The sequence below is a fragment of the Tricharina praecox genome (assembly GCF_024521635.1).
Source record: "Tricharina praecox strain CBS 144465 chromosome Unknown BZA05scaffold_32, whole genome shotgun sequence".
In the NCBI taxonomy this organism is placed as follows: domain Eukaryota; kingdom Fungi; phylum Ascomycota; class Pezizomycetes; order Pezizales; family Pyronemataceae; genus Tricharina; species Tricharina praecox.
This window is the reverse complement of record NW_026250434.1, coordinates 107,310-123,208: the sequence shown is the minus strand read 5'-3', so window position 1 is coordinate 123,208 and position 15,899 is coordinate 107,310. Positions and strand designations below refer to the sequence as shown.

General features: G+C 53.2%; 7 protein-coding genes across 7 annotated transcripts; 3 read left to right on the top strand and 4 right to left on the bottom strand.

Annotated features, from left to right (window-relative positions):
* Window positions 1–162: 162 nt before the first annotated feature.
* BZA05DRAFT_359067 (Spb1 C-terminal domain-containing protein) lies at window positions 163–3,198 on the bottom strand. The gene is made up of 5 exons (XM_051481461.1): window positions 3,116–3,198; window positions 3,020–3,045; window positions 1,580–2,944; window positions 998–1,527; window positions 163–947 (listed from the first exon to the last, which is right to left on the bottom strand). The coding sequence occupies exons 1-5, from the start codon at window positions 3,131–3,133 to the stop codon at window positions 391–393; spliced, it is 2,496 nt and encodes an 831-aa protein (XP_051335635.1). The 5' UTR covers window positions 3,134–3,198; the 3' UTR covers window positions 163–390.
* Window positions 3,199–3,310: 112 nt separating this feature from the next.
* BZA05DRAFT_410359 (tRNA synthetases class I, catalytic domain-containing protein) lies at window positions 3,311–6,035 on the top strand. The gene is made up of 6 exons (XM_051484888.1): window positions 3,311–3,406; window positions 3,463–3,705; window positions 3,757–4,413; window positions 4,461–4,562; window positions 4,619–5,166; window positions 5,217–6,035. The coding sequence occupies exons 1-6, from the start codon at window positions 3,374–3,376 to the stop codon at window positions 5,788–5,790; spliced, it is 2,157 nt and encodes a 718-aa protein (XP_051335634.1). The 5' UTR covers window positions 3,311–3,373; the 3' UTR covers window positions 5,791–6,035.
* Window positions 6,036–6,227: 192 nt separating this feature from the next.
* Window positions 6,228–6,972, top strand: BZA05DRAFT_448605 (60S ribosomal protein L28; the record flags this gene model as incomplete). Its single annotated transcript, XM_051487273.1, has 4 exons — window positions 6,228–6,233; window positions 6,324–6,399; window positions 6,547–6,695; window positions 6,754–6,972. The coding sequence occupies 4 exons, from the start codon at window positions 6,228–6,230 to the stop codon at window positions 6,970–6,972; spliced, it is 450 nt and encodes a 149-aa protein (XP_051335633.1).
* A 512-nt stretch (window positions 6,973–7,484) lies between these two features.
* On the bottom strand, window positions 7,485–7,789 carry BZA05DRAFT_448604 (heat shock factor binding protein 1; the record flags this gene model as incomplete). The annotated part of the gene is made up of 2 exons (XM_051487272.1): window positions 7,485–7,643; window positions 7,700–7,789. 2 exons carry the CDS (start codon window positions 7,787–7,789, stop codon window positions 7,485–7,487), a joined length of 249 nt encoding a protein of 82 aa, XP_051335632.1.
* A 783-nt stretch (window positions 7,790–8,572) lies between these two features.
* BZA05DRAFT_359058 (thioredoxin-like protein) lies at window positions 8,573–10,151 on the top strand. The gene is made up of 4 exons (XM_051481460.1): window positions 8,573–8,586; window positions 8,652–8,944; window positions 8,995–9,354; window positions 9,434–10,151. Exons 2-4 carry the CDS (start codon window positions 8,804–8,806, stop codon window positions 10,049–10,051), a joined length of 1,119 nt encoding a protein of 372 aa, XP_051335631.1. The 5' UTR covers window positions 8,573–8,586; window positions 8,652–8,803; the 3' UTR covers window positions 10,052–10,151.
* A 299-nt stretch (window positions 10,152–10,450) lies between these two features.
* On the bottom strand, window positions 10,451–12,530 carry BZA05DRAFT_179228 (uncharacterized protein). Its single transcript, XM_051479285.1, has 3 exons — window positions 12,064–12,530; window positions 11,563–11,889; window positions 10,451–11,515 (listed from the first exon to the last, which is right to left on the bottom strand). The coding sequence occupies exons 1-3, from the start codon at window positions 12,382–12,384 to the stop codon at window positions 10,760–10,762; spliced, it is 1,404 nt and encodes a 467-aa protein (XP_051335630.1). The 5' UTR covers window positions 12,385–12,530; the 3' UTR covers window positions 10,451–10,759.
* Window positions 12,531–12,933: 403 nt separating this feature from the next.
* On the bottom strand, window positions 12,934–14,010 carry BZA05DRAFT_439097 (uncharacterized protein). Its single transcript, XM_051486525.1, has 2 exons — window positions 13,709–14,010; window positions 12,934–13,630 (listed from the first exon to the last, which is right to left on the bottom strand). Exons 1-2 carry the CDS (start codon window positions 13,944–13,946, stop codon window positions 13,089–13,091), a joined length of 780 nt encoding a protein of 259 aa, XP_051335629.1. The 5' UTR covers window positions 13,947–14,010; the 3' UTR covers window positions 12,934–13,088.
* Window positions 14,011–15,899: the final 1,889 nt, after the last annotated feature.

The following is a 15,899-nucleotide window of genomic DNA, read 5'->3' as shown; positions in this document are numbered from 1 at the left end:
GTTTGCCTCTTGATTTACAGTGTGCTGCAACACGCGAATTATGCTTCTGATGACGCACGACCCCTACAGCCCAAAAGCACAACAGCTCAACTTATGGAGTCACAGCCAGCATGTTGGACCAAGCAGAGATGTAATAGGTAGACCTTTTTATGCTGAGGAAAAGTTCCTTGTTTCCACCCAATACATTGTCTCCATGCTATTATCTTTGTGATTTCTACGAATGCCAATCACAAAACCTCACAAACAACAATGCCAGCGAAACAGTCGTCTTCAGTGGCCCAAACGGCGTCGGTGTACTCCTAACAGGCTAACCCAACCCAATGCTTTTGATTATACAGATACAAAACAAAACCACCCTCCCAACTACAAGCCGCAAAGAAGATGAGAAGACTACCTCTTTTTCAGTTTCCTCGCCGTCCTCTTCTGTGCCCTGACATCCTTCTTTAATCTGGCATCTACAATCTTGTATCTTCCCTTGACACCGCGGGGCCGTCCTTGTCCCTTGTTGAGGCCGCGGGCGACAACAACCTTGACCTGTTGCTTCGGCTTCTTCTTGGCTGCTCTGGCAATCATCTTGGTGATAGTCTGAGCCTTGTCCTTCTCCGTTAAGCCCTCGTCCTCGGCGAGCAGGGCACTCTTCTTCTTGAGCTTCTCCATCTTCTGCACGGCCTTGTACTTCTTCCTGGCCTTGGCTTCGGCTACCTTCTTGATAGGTCGGGCGTTGAGCGCGCGCATCTTTTCCTTGATGGCCGCGGCACCAGCGGCAGTGATGGGTTTGATGGGCTTGGCGTATTTATCTTCGCTGTCGAGAAACCATTCGGGGAGGCCGTCGCGATCTCGGAATGACCATTTGTTGAAACCATCGTCGATGAGGTCGTGTTTGGTCTTTTGTCCTGTGACGAGCTGTTGGGCGAGAGACATGGCTTCGGCAGTGATGATATCGATGTCTGGAATTTGTTAGTAGTTGTAATAAGAGAGTGAGCGATGGTGAATATACCAGGTCGGCCGTTCTTCATGGGCTCATCATCGGCATCCCAATTCTCCTCTTTCTGTGTCTTGACGAACTCGATTCCTTCTTCCTCCTCCTCCTCCTCATCGTCCACCTTGACAGCATCGGCATCTCCCATCTCAACATCACCCGCCTCTCCCTCTACCTCATCTTCACCTTCGCTGTCGAAACCAGTAAACGTATCGTCGGCCTCATCCTCCTCCTCACCCTCCTCCTCCTCTTCGTCAATCCCGGCAAAGATGTCTTGGTCGAAGAATAGCGCTGCCCGTTTGCTGAGACCATCCTCTCCCTTAACTTCTGAGCCGTCCAGCTTCTTGAGGAGCACCCTCCCCTCGCTATCTTCCTCATCATCGCTCTCATCGTCGTCGCTTTGCGCATGTTCCACAACCTCCTCGTCGTCCTCGCTCTTTTCACCGTCGGATAGTCCGAGCCACTCACCGTCCTCGTGCTCTTTGCGGTTCTTTCTGGCTTTGAATTTGGCGTCGGATTCGGCTTTTCGCTCCTGGTACCGTACGTAGCTATTTGGATGTCAGTAAACACAGCGCAGCAGTAGACGTAGAAAAGACATACAGCTCATCCAACTCCTCCTCCAGCCGGTTCTCCGTCTCATCCTCACTATCTTCCGCAGTTGGCAGCAGCTCGCCCAAATACACATCCTTGTGGATGGGCTTGCCCTCCTCCTCCACAACGATGTTCATTTTCCCCTTGGCGATCTTCTTCAGTGCGTCCGGGCCTGCCTTGTCCACACCCTTGAGCCCGAACATCGAGCCAGAGTCTTGCTCCATACCGATCTCCATCGGAGTTCCCATGTGCATCTGCATTCTGACGATCTCCTTCTGCTTCTTCTCATTGTCTCTCCGCCTGGTCTTCTTCTTCTCGGCAGACTCGCGCTCCTTGAGACGCTGGAGATCGGTCTCCATCTGCATTTCCTCGTCCATGGGCTCAACCTCAGCCTCCTCGACTAATACCGCCTTCTTGACCACTAGACCAAATTTTTCTCGCACAGCCAATCGCCATTTGAGCAGTTTCCTGAAATCCTTCTTTCCCAGAACCCGAAGATCCTCGCAGCACGCCATAATCTCGGGCGTAGTTTCGGGGAGCTTCGAAATCGCGGCAATCGCAAGATCACCATCAGCCTTCTCGGCGAAAGAGAACTTGTTGAGCGAACCCAACATCTGGATGGGATCCGTAGTCTCGATGAACTCGTTGATCGGCGCCTCCTTGAACTGCAGGTAATCGCCTTCGTCGTAACCACCACGCTGACGCTTCTTCTTCTCGGGCTGGAAGACCTTCGCTTCGTTGTTGGGCGCCGCATCGGGGAGTTCCTCGAAGACAGTGCGCGGGTCGAGAAACTTGGGGTCGATCTTCTTGGGTGCCTTGTAGCCACGACACACGACGAAGATCTCGGCCGAGACATTTCTCGACGACGGGGGCTTGGTAGCCTCGACCTTGTTGAACAGTTGGTTGAACACCCACATCAGGTTGTTGAAATCTCTCGAGCGGAAAACCTTCGTAACAAAAGTGCCGCCTGGCATCAAGAACTCTGTTGCCAGCTTAAGCGACTGCAGCACCAGCTCCGACTGTGTGAAAGCATCCTGCACCCAGGCGGTACCGACGTTCGGCGCACCATCGTGAAGGAACACATCGGCCTTCCAAGTTTTCAAATGTCCCCGAATGGTAGCCCGACACTTTTCAGTGGTAATGTCGCTCTGGAAAGTGATGACCTTGTTGATCGCTTTGATGGGCGCCAGGTCGACTCCAATGATCAGGGAGTTCACCGGCATCACTTCGGCCGCCACCTGACACCACGATCCGGGCGCCGCGCAGAGATCGACACATACTTTGGCGTCCTGGAGAAAGTTGTATTTCTTGTTGATTTGGATCAGCTTGAAGGCGGCACGCGCGCGGTAGCCTTTCTCTTTGGCAAGTTTGTACCTGCGAGTAGGTCAGCACACGGATGCGAAGTTGGAGTTTCGTGGAGGCGAAAAAATGGATTCGGAGGAGGCGTACCATTTGTCGAGACGACCTTTACCATGCTATTATTTTCATGCCGTTAGAAGGTGTCCAGAATAGTTGAAGCAGTAGAATAAAAGGGCAGTAGCATACCTTCTTCTGGATAGCCATGGTTGCGGTGGTGGCTGTTGGAGTTCAAATACGCGGTGGTGGTGGATCTCAGGATCCGTATTAAGTGCTGGGTTTCTCTCAGATCCAAAAATTTCGCGACTCGCACATGCGCCAAGAGTTGCTAGCTATCCACATGCGGCAAAGTGCGGGTTGAGTCAATGGGCCTTTAGCGGGGCAACGTTGAGCCCCACCAAGAGTGAGCGGGACAGTATCGACAACACCACTTCAACCAACGTCACCATGTTGCAGTTCAATCTCCTTGTCGCTCAGAAGGTCTGTCAACCGGAGAAGAGTTATGTACAGAGCCAAATAGCTGATATTACAACCAGGCGCCCCAAGCCGACCTCTACCCAGCGCTCATCGCTAGCAATGTAGTCAACACGCATGCTTCCTTCGATGTTACACCCGTCGCCGTCGCCTTCGAGGATGCCGAATTTCTCGACAAATCCAACAAGGCATCTACCATCGGAATCCAGTTCGAGGCCGAGGAGGTAATTTACGGAGCTGAAGCAGTTCTCAAGAAGCTTCTGGCATCATTCCCGAAGATCCTCGGTGGTGCCAGCGAGGAGCAGGTATTTGAGCCGGAGTGTATGTGACTCTTCATCTCGCTGACTTGGGCGCAGGAGAACCACTGGGTTACCTTCGGTCTCACTCGTCTCGGCGGAAAGGACTTCAAGGTCACTTCCGCTGCTCTCGAGGAGCTCAACAACCACCTCAGTTTGCGCACCTTCCTGGTCGGATACACTGAGACCATCGCCGATATCACCGTCTACGGTGCGCTCAGTGCCAACGGTCAGGCTATATCCGCGATCAAGCGTAACCACCTGCCGAACCTGGTCCGATGGTTCAAGTACGTCAGCGCAATCGACAGGATTGGTCGCGTAGTTGAGGACTTCAAGGCGGAGTTGTCGTCCAAGAAGAAGACAAAGAGCAAGGAGTCGAACTTTGAGATTGGATTGTTGGACACCGATAAGGGTGTTGTGACACGATTCCCTCCGGAGCCCTCGGGATACCTTCACATTGGTCACGCAAAAGCTGCCATGCTTAACCAATACTTTGCTGAGCACTACAAGGGCAAGCTGATCATTCGGTTCGACGATACCAACCCCTCGAAGGAGAAGCAGGAGTTCCAGGACAGCATCTTGAAAGATCTTGAGCTTTTGGGCATCAAGGGAGATGTCATTACCTACACCAGTGACTCGTTCGACCGGCTCTACGAGCAGGCTATCAAACTAATCAAGTTGGGCAAAGCCTACTGTGACGATACTATTCAGGAGCAGGTCGGAATATCCTGTACCAGAGCTTGTGCTGTCGCTGACTTCACTAGATGCGTAAAGAGCGAATGGACGGTATCGCCAGCAAGAACAGGGAGCGAAGCATCGAGGAGAACCTGCGCATCTTCGAGGAGATGGCCAAGGCCTCCGAGGAGGTAATATCTCTCTCTGTCAATATACAATCCAGCGTATTAATACACTATGATTCTAGGGTGTCAAGAACTGCCTTCGCGCTAAGATGTCTGTCGACAACCCCAACAAGGCCATGCGTGACCCAGTCATCTACCGCTGCAACCCCGCGACTCATCACCGTACTGGTGATAAGTACAAGATCTACCCCACCTACGACTTCGCCTGCCCTCTAGTTGACGAGTTTGAGGGTGTCACACACGCGCTCAGGACCATTGAGTACCGTGACCGAAACCCCCAGTACTGGTGGTTCCTGGATGCTCTTAACTTGAGGAAGGTCCACGTCTGGGACTTTTCCAGGCTCAACTTCATCAAGACTGTTCTCAGCAAGCGGAAGTTGGCATGGTTCGTAGATGAGGGTATTGTCGGTGGATGGGATGATCCTCGTTTCCCGACTGTTCGCGGTATCCGCAGACGTGGAATGACCATCGAGGCTTTGAAGCAGTTCATTCTGTCTCAGGGACCCTCCAAGAATGTCGTCAACCTTGACTGGACCATCATTTGGGCCATGAACAAGAAGGTCATTGACCCTGTCTCCCCCCGTCACACGGCTCTGTTGAAATCTGGATTGTAAGCTTTAGCTCATCTCCATTCTTACTTGCTATAGCTAACGTTCCAAGGATCACTGCGAACCTCGTTGGAGGTCCTGAGACTCCCGTGACTGAGGACAAGCCCAAGCACGTCAAGAACGACGCTGTCGGCAAGAAGAAGGTTGTCTTCGGTTCTTCGGTTCTGCTCGAGCAGGCTGATGCCCGCAGCTTCAGCGCAGGTGAGGAAATTACACTAATGGGCTGGGGCAACGCCTTCGTCACCAAGATTGTGCGGCCCGACCCTGCCGGCGACGTCACCGAGCTCGAGCTCAAGCTTCACCTCGAGGGAGACTTCAAGAAGACGGATAAGAAGGTCACATGGCTCGCTAAGGACCAGAACCTCGTTGATGTCGAGCTCGTCGACTTCGACTACTTGATCACCAAGGACAAGATCGAGGAGGACGAAGACTTCAAGGCGTTCGTCAACAAGGCAACTGAGTTCAGGGAGACCGCCGTCGCCGACTGCAACATTGCCGACGTCAAGGAGGATGAAGTCTTGCAGTTTGAGCGCAAGGGTTACTACAGGTGTGATGCGCCGGCGAAGGATGGAAAGCCTGCGGTGTTCTTCTGTATTCCTACGGGTAAGGAGAAGAACTCGAAATAGATCTAGATTTATTTCGTGTTTCGGGACTAGATATCTTCCATAGTTTCGTTCTGTCAAATTTCAGAGGTTGCGAACAAACAATCAGACGATTATCGCGAAGATGTAGATTTTCTGTGCATCTCAACACGTGCTTCCGTGACCATCCCACTTGTCATGAAATACGAAATCTGTGCTGCCGGACCGAAGATAGACATGGTAATTCTCCCGACCGTGGCATTGGGATCGCACGTAAGGCTAGCCACGTGACGCACCCTTTGCATTGTGGGCTTGGCGTGACTGTCTTTAGCTCGCCCTCAACGCACAATCCCCATTTCGCACTGGGGCACCCAAGTGAATTTCCGACGACCCCAACGAAACGAGACGACCGACGACCGGACGACAAATCCACCCCCTTCCCGACAACCTCCCTCCGACAACCACCACTAACCGGAAGAGCCATGCCTGTACGTTTTTCCCGCGATGCAAAATCACACCGACTGCGAAAATGCTACGGAGACAGAGACGCTGACGTTGTGATGTTGCGATCCTGATAGACCAGACTCACCAAAACGAGAAAGCACCGTGGTCACGTCAGTGCCGGTCACGGTCGTGTCGGAAAGCACCGCAAGCGTACGTTTTCTACACACTCTATTTTGGGACGGTGGAATTGGGAAGTGGGGGCATGAGGAGGAACGAGGCGGGCGCGAGGATGAAAATGAACTGCTGGAGAAATTGAATGACACGGGTAAAGGCTGATGGAATCTTTGTGGAATCTAGATCCCGGTGGTCGTGGTTTGGCCGGAGGTCAGCACCACCACAGGACCAACATGGACAAGTACCATCCTGGTTACTTTGGAAAGGTCGGTATGCGGTACTTCCACAAGACCCGGAACCTGTTCTGGAAGCCCACCCTCAACCTCGACAAGGTGCGTCTATTACTCCATCCTGGCCTCACTCGGGCAGTTTAGTTAACGATCGATATAGCTGTGGACCCTCGTCCCCGCTGAGTCGCGCGAGAAGTACCTCACCAAGTCCTGCGGCGATGTCGCTCCCGTCATCGACCTTCTCGCTGCCGGTTACGCCAAGCTCCTTGGAAAGGGTCGTCTGCCTGACGTCCCCGTGATCGTCAAGGCCCGTTACGTTTCGGCGCTTGCGGAGAAGAAGATCAAGGAGGCTGGAGGCGTGATTGAGCTGGTTGCTTAAGTTGAATTGCATTTCATGGGAACAAAAATGGCTGCTCTTTCGTGCGGGTGTTGGGACCACACTTTTTTTTTCGTCGGTGATGACATCTTCGCTATGATAATTACACAGCTGCGACAATGAGATAGTCCACCGATATCATGACGACCACCACTTCAGATTGAAATTTGAGATGAATGGGCGGGGTGATATGAGAATCAAAAACTCTCAGAGGATTTATGTAGCTGGATCACAGCCCGTGGCCATTCCTGCAGCTTGCAAAGTCAAATTTGTAGAATCCGATCTTTGACTGAGCTGTGCGTTTGGTTGGAAACAAACCGTGATTTTACTGCTTGTGCACCTTCAAAGCAGACTTCTAGTTGCCAGATCCAAGCGCGCTCGCCCCCCGAAGACGTAGAAAACAATCATAGAACAATCCGTAATTCAGATCTATGTGTACCCAGCGCCAGCAAAATGCTCGCTCCCCGCTCAAAAAGAACCCCGATAACTTCCCTCTTCACGTCCCATACCCCCGCTTATTTACCTCCAGCCTGTTGCTGCAAGCTATTTTCCATAGCATCCAACCTCTTCGACATCGCCTCGATTTTCTCGTAGATCTCCGAGCTGACGCTCGCAAACTTGCTGCTGAGGCTGTCGAGAAGATCGTCAACGACTGCGTCCAAGCTTGTGTTGTCCTACTCTCTGTTAGCTGTGCCGGGAGGGGGCGAGGGTGGGGATGGAGCCAGCGTACGATGGATGAGACAGCGGTGTTGGCCGGAGTGGATTTTGAGGCGGAGGAGGCGCCGCCGGCGGGGGTGCCGGTCGTGATCGGGGACGTCATGGCTGAAGCGGCAGCGGGTGTTGGAGAGTGGTCGTAAGGTAAGGGGAGGGTAACAAAGGAAATGCTGCCGCTCGTGATGGTGGTGCGTGGTGCTGGTGCTGGTGTCGGATGTGAGATGTGCGGGGGAGAGGATGGACGCGATGGGATGAGCTGCCTACCGCCGCTCACTAGGTGCATTTGAGCTTTGAGGCTCAGCTGTGCAAGCGCTTGCCTCTGTTCCACTCCACTCGGAACGGCTAGAGTGTCTTTAGTTTTCTCCGGGCAAATCATGGGATTGAGGAAAAACCGAGTCCAGCCATATCGATTGCTTCCATCTCTTGCTCGAAGCATGCGTCTCGGGGATTTAAGTTTGATCATCCGTCTCGAGTGCCAATAGAGAGTTTGCGCTTTGCGCCTATCTAGACGAAAAAAAACAGGCTGTGACCCGGTTTTCTTGGTGTTCTGGACCCGGAAATTTACGTCTGGTTCAGACGCAAATCAAGTCTATATGCATCCTGGAGCATAGCCTTTCATCTTCACGGTCAAAGAGAATTAGAGTACCGTCATGCTCAGATTGTTCATAGAATACTGCTCGCAAACCAGCAAAAAAAAGGGCCGGAAGGATGCGGTTGAATACGCTTCCAGATGAAAATCGGAAAGTCAGAAAGACGTGAAATCAATGAACTCGCGATACGACTAGATTTACCACAACGATCTTCTGAGCAACTGCGCAAACTCTCTATATAGATAGACGAACTCACGACGACAAAGTGAAATCCAGGCTAAATTTCGTCTAGACGCAAAGCGCAAACTCTCATGTATGATGACACCGGCTTCGTTCCGTGCTGATCTGTGCTCACTAAAGCTTGCTTACCTTATATAGAGTTACGCACACTCCGCTACGCACTTGCAACGCGACAGGGAACACACCACTCTACATAACCAAACCAGCTACTCGATAGTTAGATCTGTTCTTTCCATCTTCTCAACCTCTCATTCCTCTCCCATCCAACACAACAATACAATCACACGATCATGAAGGGCTTTGGATCCCTCTTTTCCCTGGCGTTCATCGCTGTAGCAGCTACTGCTAGCAATGTCATCGATCTTACGCCAAAGAACTTCGACGACATAGTGCTGAAATCGGGCAAGCCGGCGTTGGTCGAGTTTTTTGCTGTCAGTTTCCTTCCTCTACGTTTCATTCAAGCTCGCTGACCCCATTCCAGCCCTGGTGCGGTCACTGCAAGAAGCTCGTCCCCGTCTGGGAGGAGCTCGCCGACTCTTTCGCCGGTGCAAAGGACAAGGTCTCGATCGCGAAGGTCGATGCCGACGCCCACAAGTCCCTCGGCAAGCGCTTCGGCATCCAGGGCTTCCCGACACTAAAGTACTTCGATGGCAAGTCGGATACGCCGATAGACTACGACTCCAAGCGCGATCTGGAGTCGCTGCAGGCGTTCATTGCGAAGCAGAGCAAGGTCAAGGCCAAGGTCAAGAAGGAACAGCCGAGCTCTGTGGTACAGCTTACCGATACCACGTTTGATGCGGTGGTTAATGGGGATAAGAATGTGCTCGTTGAGTTCTACGCTGTATGATCCCTCTGTGTTCGGATTGATGAGGTGCGGTGCCGTGTAACGAGTAGATGCTAATTAGAGATGCTGTATGTAGCCTTGGTGCGGTCACTGCAAAGCTCTCGCCCCCATCTACGAAGTCCTCGCCCACAACTTTGCCGACGACACAGACGTAGTGATCGCCAAAGTCGACGCCGACGCTCCCAACGGCAAGGCTGTCTCGCAGCGCTACGGAGTGACCGGCTACCCCACACTGAAGTACTTTCCTAAGGGCAGCACCGAAGCCACGCCCTACGAAAGCGGCCGCACCGAAGCCGCCCTCACCGCTTTCCTCAACGAGAAAGCCGGCACCAACCGTGCCGTCGGCGGAGGTCTCAATGAGGTCGCCGGCCGCATCGCCGCCTTCGACGAAGAGCTCAAGCAGCTGGTCCGTGGCGACGCCGAGTCCCTCAAGGCTGTCTCGGAGAAAATCCTTAAGCTCGCTGAGGAGAGCAAGGATGTCTACGCTAGCTACTACGTCAAGGCGCTCGGCAAGCTCGCCAAGGACGAGGAGTATGCTGAGAAGGAGCTGAAGCGTCTTGGTGGAATCCTCGCGCGCGGTACCGATTTGGCAAGCAAGAAGAAGGATGAGTTTAAGTCCAAGGCGAACATCCTCGCACAGTTCTATGCTGCGAAGGTAGAGGAGAAGAAGGAGGACATTAAAGACGAGTTGTAGAGCAGTTCGAAATATTAGTTTAGTATATGATGATCTAATACGGCTGTATGAGTACATACGCCGATAGTAATCTGCGCAAATGAAATGTATTGCGATTCTCATTCAGAAGTCCCCTCATCAAGCCACATCGTCATCCGTTGGAGATGTTGCACATTGGTCATACATATTGGTAATATTTGCACGCCTTGAGAATCCTGTTTATTTTCACACTTGCTTCTGCTTTCGTCTGGTATGTCTAGCTGGTCATCCGCTGTTTTGCGAATCAACGAAACAAGTTCACCAATATTATTCGTACTTTTAAACATGATGTGTCACTCGATAGACGAGTGATATATCGTGACAACGAGGCTTTCTATTCTTTACATCCGGATCAGGACAATAGCCTTTGATGTCGCTACTGCTTCTTTGGAGGGAATTGACACATATCCGAATAGGTAGTCTGTTAGGACGCGATTTGCCGCTTCACGACCATCACCACTGTCTGGCTAGAGGGTGGGAAAGGGAAGTTGTCGCGGCCAATGCCAGTCTCCGATGCCCTTGGACATGCAGACTACCAGCACTTTCATATATGGCGTATACTGGCGCGAATGCATGCCGTATAGTTTTGTTTGGCTACATTCATTTATCCACCAGACAAGAAGACCATCGACCATCGATCAAAGAAAAAGGAAACGAGCAGACTCTTTCCCATCTAGGCAGTTAATCCATCTAGGCAGTTAACCCGCCAAGGCCCATGGCCTCCGCTGCGCAATGTTCTAGGACCCTGTGCAGTTCCAGCCCAAACTCGTTCCCGAACGGTATATCGCACCGGCGGCAGTAGAATCTCTGCTCCTTACACGCACCGATATGGTCGGCGGACGCGATATGCGCCCTGAAATTCTCGTCAGGCAGGAGGTCGTGGTTGCAGATCCAGCAGTGCCCGGCTCGTCTAGGACCAATTACTGGCGGCGACGATTGGGGAATGCGAGTGCGGGAGCCGTCTCCTCTTCCTCCTCTTCCGCGACCACCACGACCACCACGACCACCACGACCACCACGACCACCACGACCACCACGACCACCACGATCGCCACTACGGCTACCAAGTTCACCCCACCCACGCTCACGCCCACGATCAGGATACCCACCCCTTCCGCGATCCAGCCCCATGCCCGCCCGCTGGGAGCAATAGGCAAAGTGATCATCCCTCTCCTGCTGAGTGCCAAAGTTCCTTCCGCACGAGGAGCAGCAACACAGGGCGCGGTGCTCGTCCGATCTCCGTGCGTGCTGCTGTCTTTTGTGCTTGCTGGGGAAGGCGCGGCCGCAGGGCTGGCAGATGAATTTGCGGTCTATGTTTGCGCGGACGGAGGGGGGGAGGGAGGTTAGCGGCGTGCCTTTGCGGGAGAGGTTGGGGCTGCTAGAGGAGGTGGAGGGCCCGGGGGCGACGTTACCGCCGAGGGCGAGAGCGACAAGGCCGGCTGATAACTAAGAGGGTCAGAGGGGGAGTGAGACGGGAAGGCGGAGGGACTTACTTCGCCAGCGTCGGTGGATTTGTCTTCGTCGTTGGCATACTCGTGGTCTGAGTCTGAGTCTGGGTCTTTGCCGTGATCTGAGTCTGAATCTGGGTCTTTGCCGTGATCTGTATCTTTGTCTTCATCATCATCATCGTCGTGGAGTTCGTCCTCGCTTTCGTCGTGGACTTCATCTTCGTCTTCCTCCTTCTCGTCTTCCCCAACCTCATCAAGTTCCTGACTCCAATCATCCGGAATCACAGCCTCCTCCTCCCCAGCCTCCTCATCCTCCTCCGCATCCCTCACCATCGCCGCCCATCCCTCGTCCACACGCTCCCCGCTCCGCGCCTTCACCTCCGCCCTCGCCCGTGCCTCCTCCTCCTCCTCCTCCTCCTCCTCCTCCTCCTCCCTCTCCTCCTCCGTACGCCTCACCATCGCTACCCACCCCTCATCCTCACGCTCCCCTTCCCTCGCCTCCACCTCCGCCCTCTCCCTCGCCTCCTCCCTCGCCAGCTCCTTCGCCTTCTCCTTACACTTCCCATTCTGCTCCCTATGAAACTTGGCAGCCTGTCTATCGCCAAAGACCTTTCCGCAGACCCTGCAACCACACAGGCGCCTATGTTTCTCGGAAGTCGTGACATGTCGCTCCTTGACCTGCGGCGACGGGAATCCGAGGTGGCAATCTCGGCACACGCATCGGCGGTTCTGCCCCCGGCTCAGCCGTCCGAGTGGGATCCCGACGAGGGCTTGCGTGTCGGCTGCCCGGTGCGCCGCTGACGATGTGTGCACGCCTAGGACGTGCGCTGTGGGGAAGATCAGGTTGCAGCTTTGGCAGTAGTACATTGTAATTTGTGGGTGGTTTCCTTGCTTGCGGCGAAGAGTGGAGGGGAAGAGCGGAGGGGAGGGGGTATATACTACCTACCCCACCTGCTCAGTCCCCCGCTCCGATGTGTCACTCACTTGGAAACTGACTCGTCGGAGCGGAGAAGATACGTTACACTGCCTTCGGTTGTTTTTTCTTCCAGTCCCACTTGCCCAAATGTGTTGGCCGGTCAGACTCAGCTGCGGTAATAGCCGAGACTCGAGTCAAACATCAGCCCTGTAACCTGTTTGCACGACCGGCATAGGTACCGTATGTACAAGTACATAGAGTACAGCTGAAACTCTGCTATCTTGCATGATATCGAGCGGAGGGAGTATGTAGACAAACTGATAAGGAATGTTCTCTTCTGTGATTTGTGTGGATACATAGGCCGTGCTTGATACATCACATATTATCACCCGCTCATTGCCTGGTCACGCTGTAATGTCAGTTACGGTACTTGTGTGGTCGCCATAGTCTGTAAAGGCCGTATGCGACAATAAACTGAATCGCTCTCTCACTCTCTCTTAATCCCCGTCTGTAGAATTCCGCTTTAAATTGCTACATCTTATGTATTTGCGGTGAGAAGGTAACTATTGGGGCAGAGGTGGTGCACATCCGCCGTGGATTGCCCCAGTAATTCACCTCACCGCTAGGTAGTATGCATTATGGCTTCGCGGCGAGATCATTCATCGCTCCAATTACCCGCATCGTCCTCATCTAGCTCATCCTCGTCAAACTCGGAGATATCATCATACTCGGAGTCATCATAGAACTCATCCTCCTCCGCCTCACTATCCTCTTCGTCCTCCTCGAGGTCCTCACCGAGGGCCTTCTTATTCCTGACGACCCTCTCACAGACCGCTACACACGTCTCGAGCAACTGGTTTGCAGGCGCCTTGTTCCTGATCGTGCCTGCGCCGAGCACGCCGCGCATATCGGGAAACCCCCAGGTATGCCACTTCGGCGCGAGCAGGAACTCGGCCATGGTCTTGGTGGCGAGGTGGTACTGCGGGTCGAGCGGCGCGCGCCCCACCAGCTTCTGCAGCCACAGCATGTGCAGCGTCTTCATCAGCACGTGCGGCAGCCACCGGTCCCATACCGCCTTTTGCCTGGGCGAGGGACACGATGCGGTGAGGTACGAGACCAGCTCCCGCACCGTCCGCTGGATCACCCCCGCTATCCGGTACGCGGACTTCATCGCCGACAGCGGGTCGATGTCCGTGTCTACATAAGGTTTGAGGTCAGGATTGGCGATGCGATGCTGCCCCCACCCCCCAGGACGTGAATGGTGGGACGACTTACTGCCCCCCGCCTCCAGCTCCGTCCGTGCTATCGTCACAGCAAAGAATTTGTATCTGATCTCGCACCAGCGCGGGTCGGCATCGAAGGCGGCGACGAGGTCGAGAGTCGAAAGGTGCGTGGTCCATGTCTTGTGCAGGAGCTTGTCGCAGCGGGCGAGAGACACGGCAGTGGTGAGACTGTTGGTCGCGTCGAAGATGCTGCAGAGGATGGGAGCGGGGAGGGCGACGAGTGTTGTCATTGCTGGTTGAGGAGAAGATGTCGGATGGAATTGGTGGGTGTGAACTTATAAAGGGTGGTGGGTGCGATTGAGAATTTGGAGTTTATTTCTGTGCGGAGCTGCTGGCAGCTGCCGCCTGCATGCTGTGGAACGTCCGGCCATGTAACGCTGCCGGAAAGGGACATTCGTGACAGTAAAGTCATTGCCAAGTCCGGTTGGTGCACTGCGTGCAGTGGACATCTCTGAGACACAAATATAACATTCCGTGGTGGTTCAGTTCTCCGATCAATGACCATTGTTCAATAAACCCCTTAACGCTTCGCATACACATCATCGTCGAACTTTTCAGTAGATACACTACACCCAGCCCTCAGTCGGAAAGAGAGGATAAGCACCACTCCATGATTCTTGGAGCCAAAATCAGCGGACAATTGGTCTGCCAAGACATGCCTTGGAATTAACCATTGGGAGGTTGGTGTACTGGTTGTGTATTATCTCTGTCGAATGACTCCATCATTATGATAGCTCCAACCGTCCGTAAGTCAGAGAGATTAAATAGATTCTATTAATGAGAAGTAAAAACAAAGCTGTAGCCTTGGAAATTCATCGATACACAGCATCCTGTCGTAACACCTTCCTGGCCAGGTTGGACGACAGGACGAAGATGACGAGCGTTATTCTGCAAGGTTCCACTGCACGTGTTATTCGATTTTCGAAAGTCGGTCGGCATGACGAGGCTTTAAATCGAAGGGAAACGGTCCCCCTCCTGAGGAAGGGGATGTACATAGGAAAGCGTGACAACTGAGAGAGGATCCTGTGCAGCGGAAGGCAGCCGTCTGATATGCAAGGAATTGACATCATCAATCTTCATACCAATCTTCATATCAAAGCCGTCAGTCTTCCCATTGATATCAACAACTTTCGTGTCGAGATTGTAGTTGATGTTCCGCTCTTCGGAGTGGAATCAGACCATCCAGTGTCGAATAATCGGCCCATCGTCCTCCTTGGACTTGGTTCAAGGCATGGAATTCTGCACACAGAGTGTCGTTTAGTCTTCACGGTTTAATTTCGAGCACAGTGTCCCTGTGTCGCCTCATTTTTATTGTGCAGCTGCACAAGCGACAGTTTTTGGAACCTGCCACAAACAACGGCCCCTCCTGGGCGCAGGGATGAGCTAAGCGAGAAGGCAATAAAGCTTAAAACTCCCCCACCTGCTCCCCACCAACCTTTATGTATGGGTTAGGGTTACCTGGCTCAGACACCTGCTGGCATCCTCCAGGCCTTCGAGTTCAGCGTCGGCCTTGACAAAGCCGTCCACCTCGTCCGATTCATGGTCTTTGTCTTAAGCAGGGTAAGTTCCTCTTTTGACTGCTCAATCCATCCAGTACTCCCTTCCTCTCACCTTTCCCATTGGTCACTTGCTTACACTCATTCCAACTCAGCAACGTCGAGACTACAAGGCTGGGTACGACAACTTGCCGTGCAGCTCGTCAGCGTATGCTCGCCTTCCGTCTTCTTCAATCTTCTCCCTGTCTCTGTCTCTCCCCCTCTCTCTTACCCGTCCATTGGAACTTCCGGCAACCTTTATATCCTGTGCTTGTCAATGCTAATCATTGCGATAAGTACCGATACGGACCCCGATCTTTCTCGTTTCTAGCCGTTCTAGATTGGGGAGAGGCTCGTCAATCCGTTGGTCCGGTCCCAAGGAAAGAGGAGAGTGTCGACGAATGCACGGTTCTTTCCGAGAGACATAAGCTGCCAGTGCATGTTTCCGGGGGTTGGACCAGAGCTCCCAGACGCCCGTCACATCCGTCCAATAGTCCGGACCCTCCCAGACTGATACTGTGGGGCTTTCAAAATATGGCTTGCGGAAGACGGGGTAAATCTTATGCAGGATTGAAGTACCTACAGTTTCCGTCTGTCCTCACCAAGAATACAGATGAATTCCGGCTGTACCTAAGATTCTTCCATCGA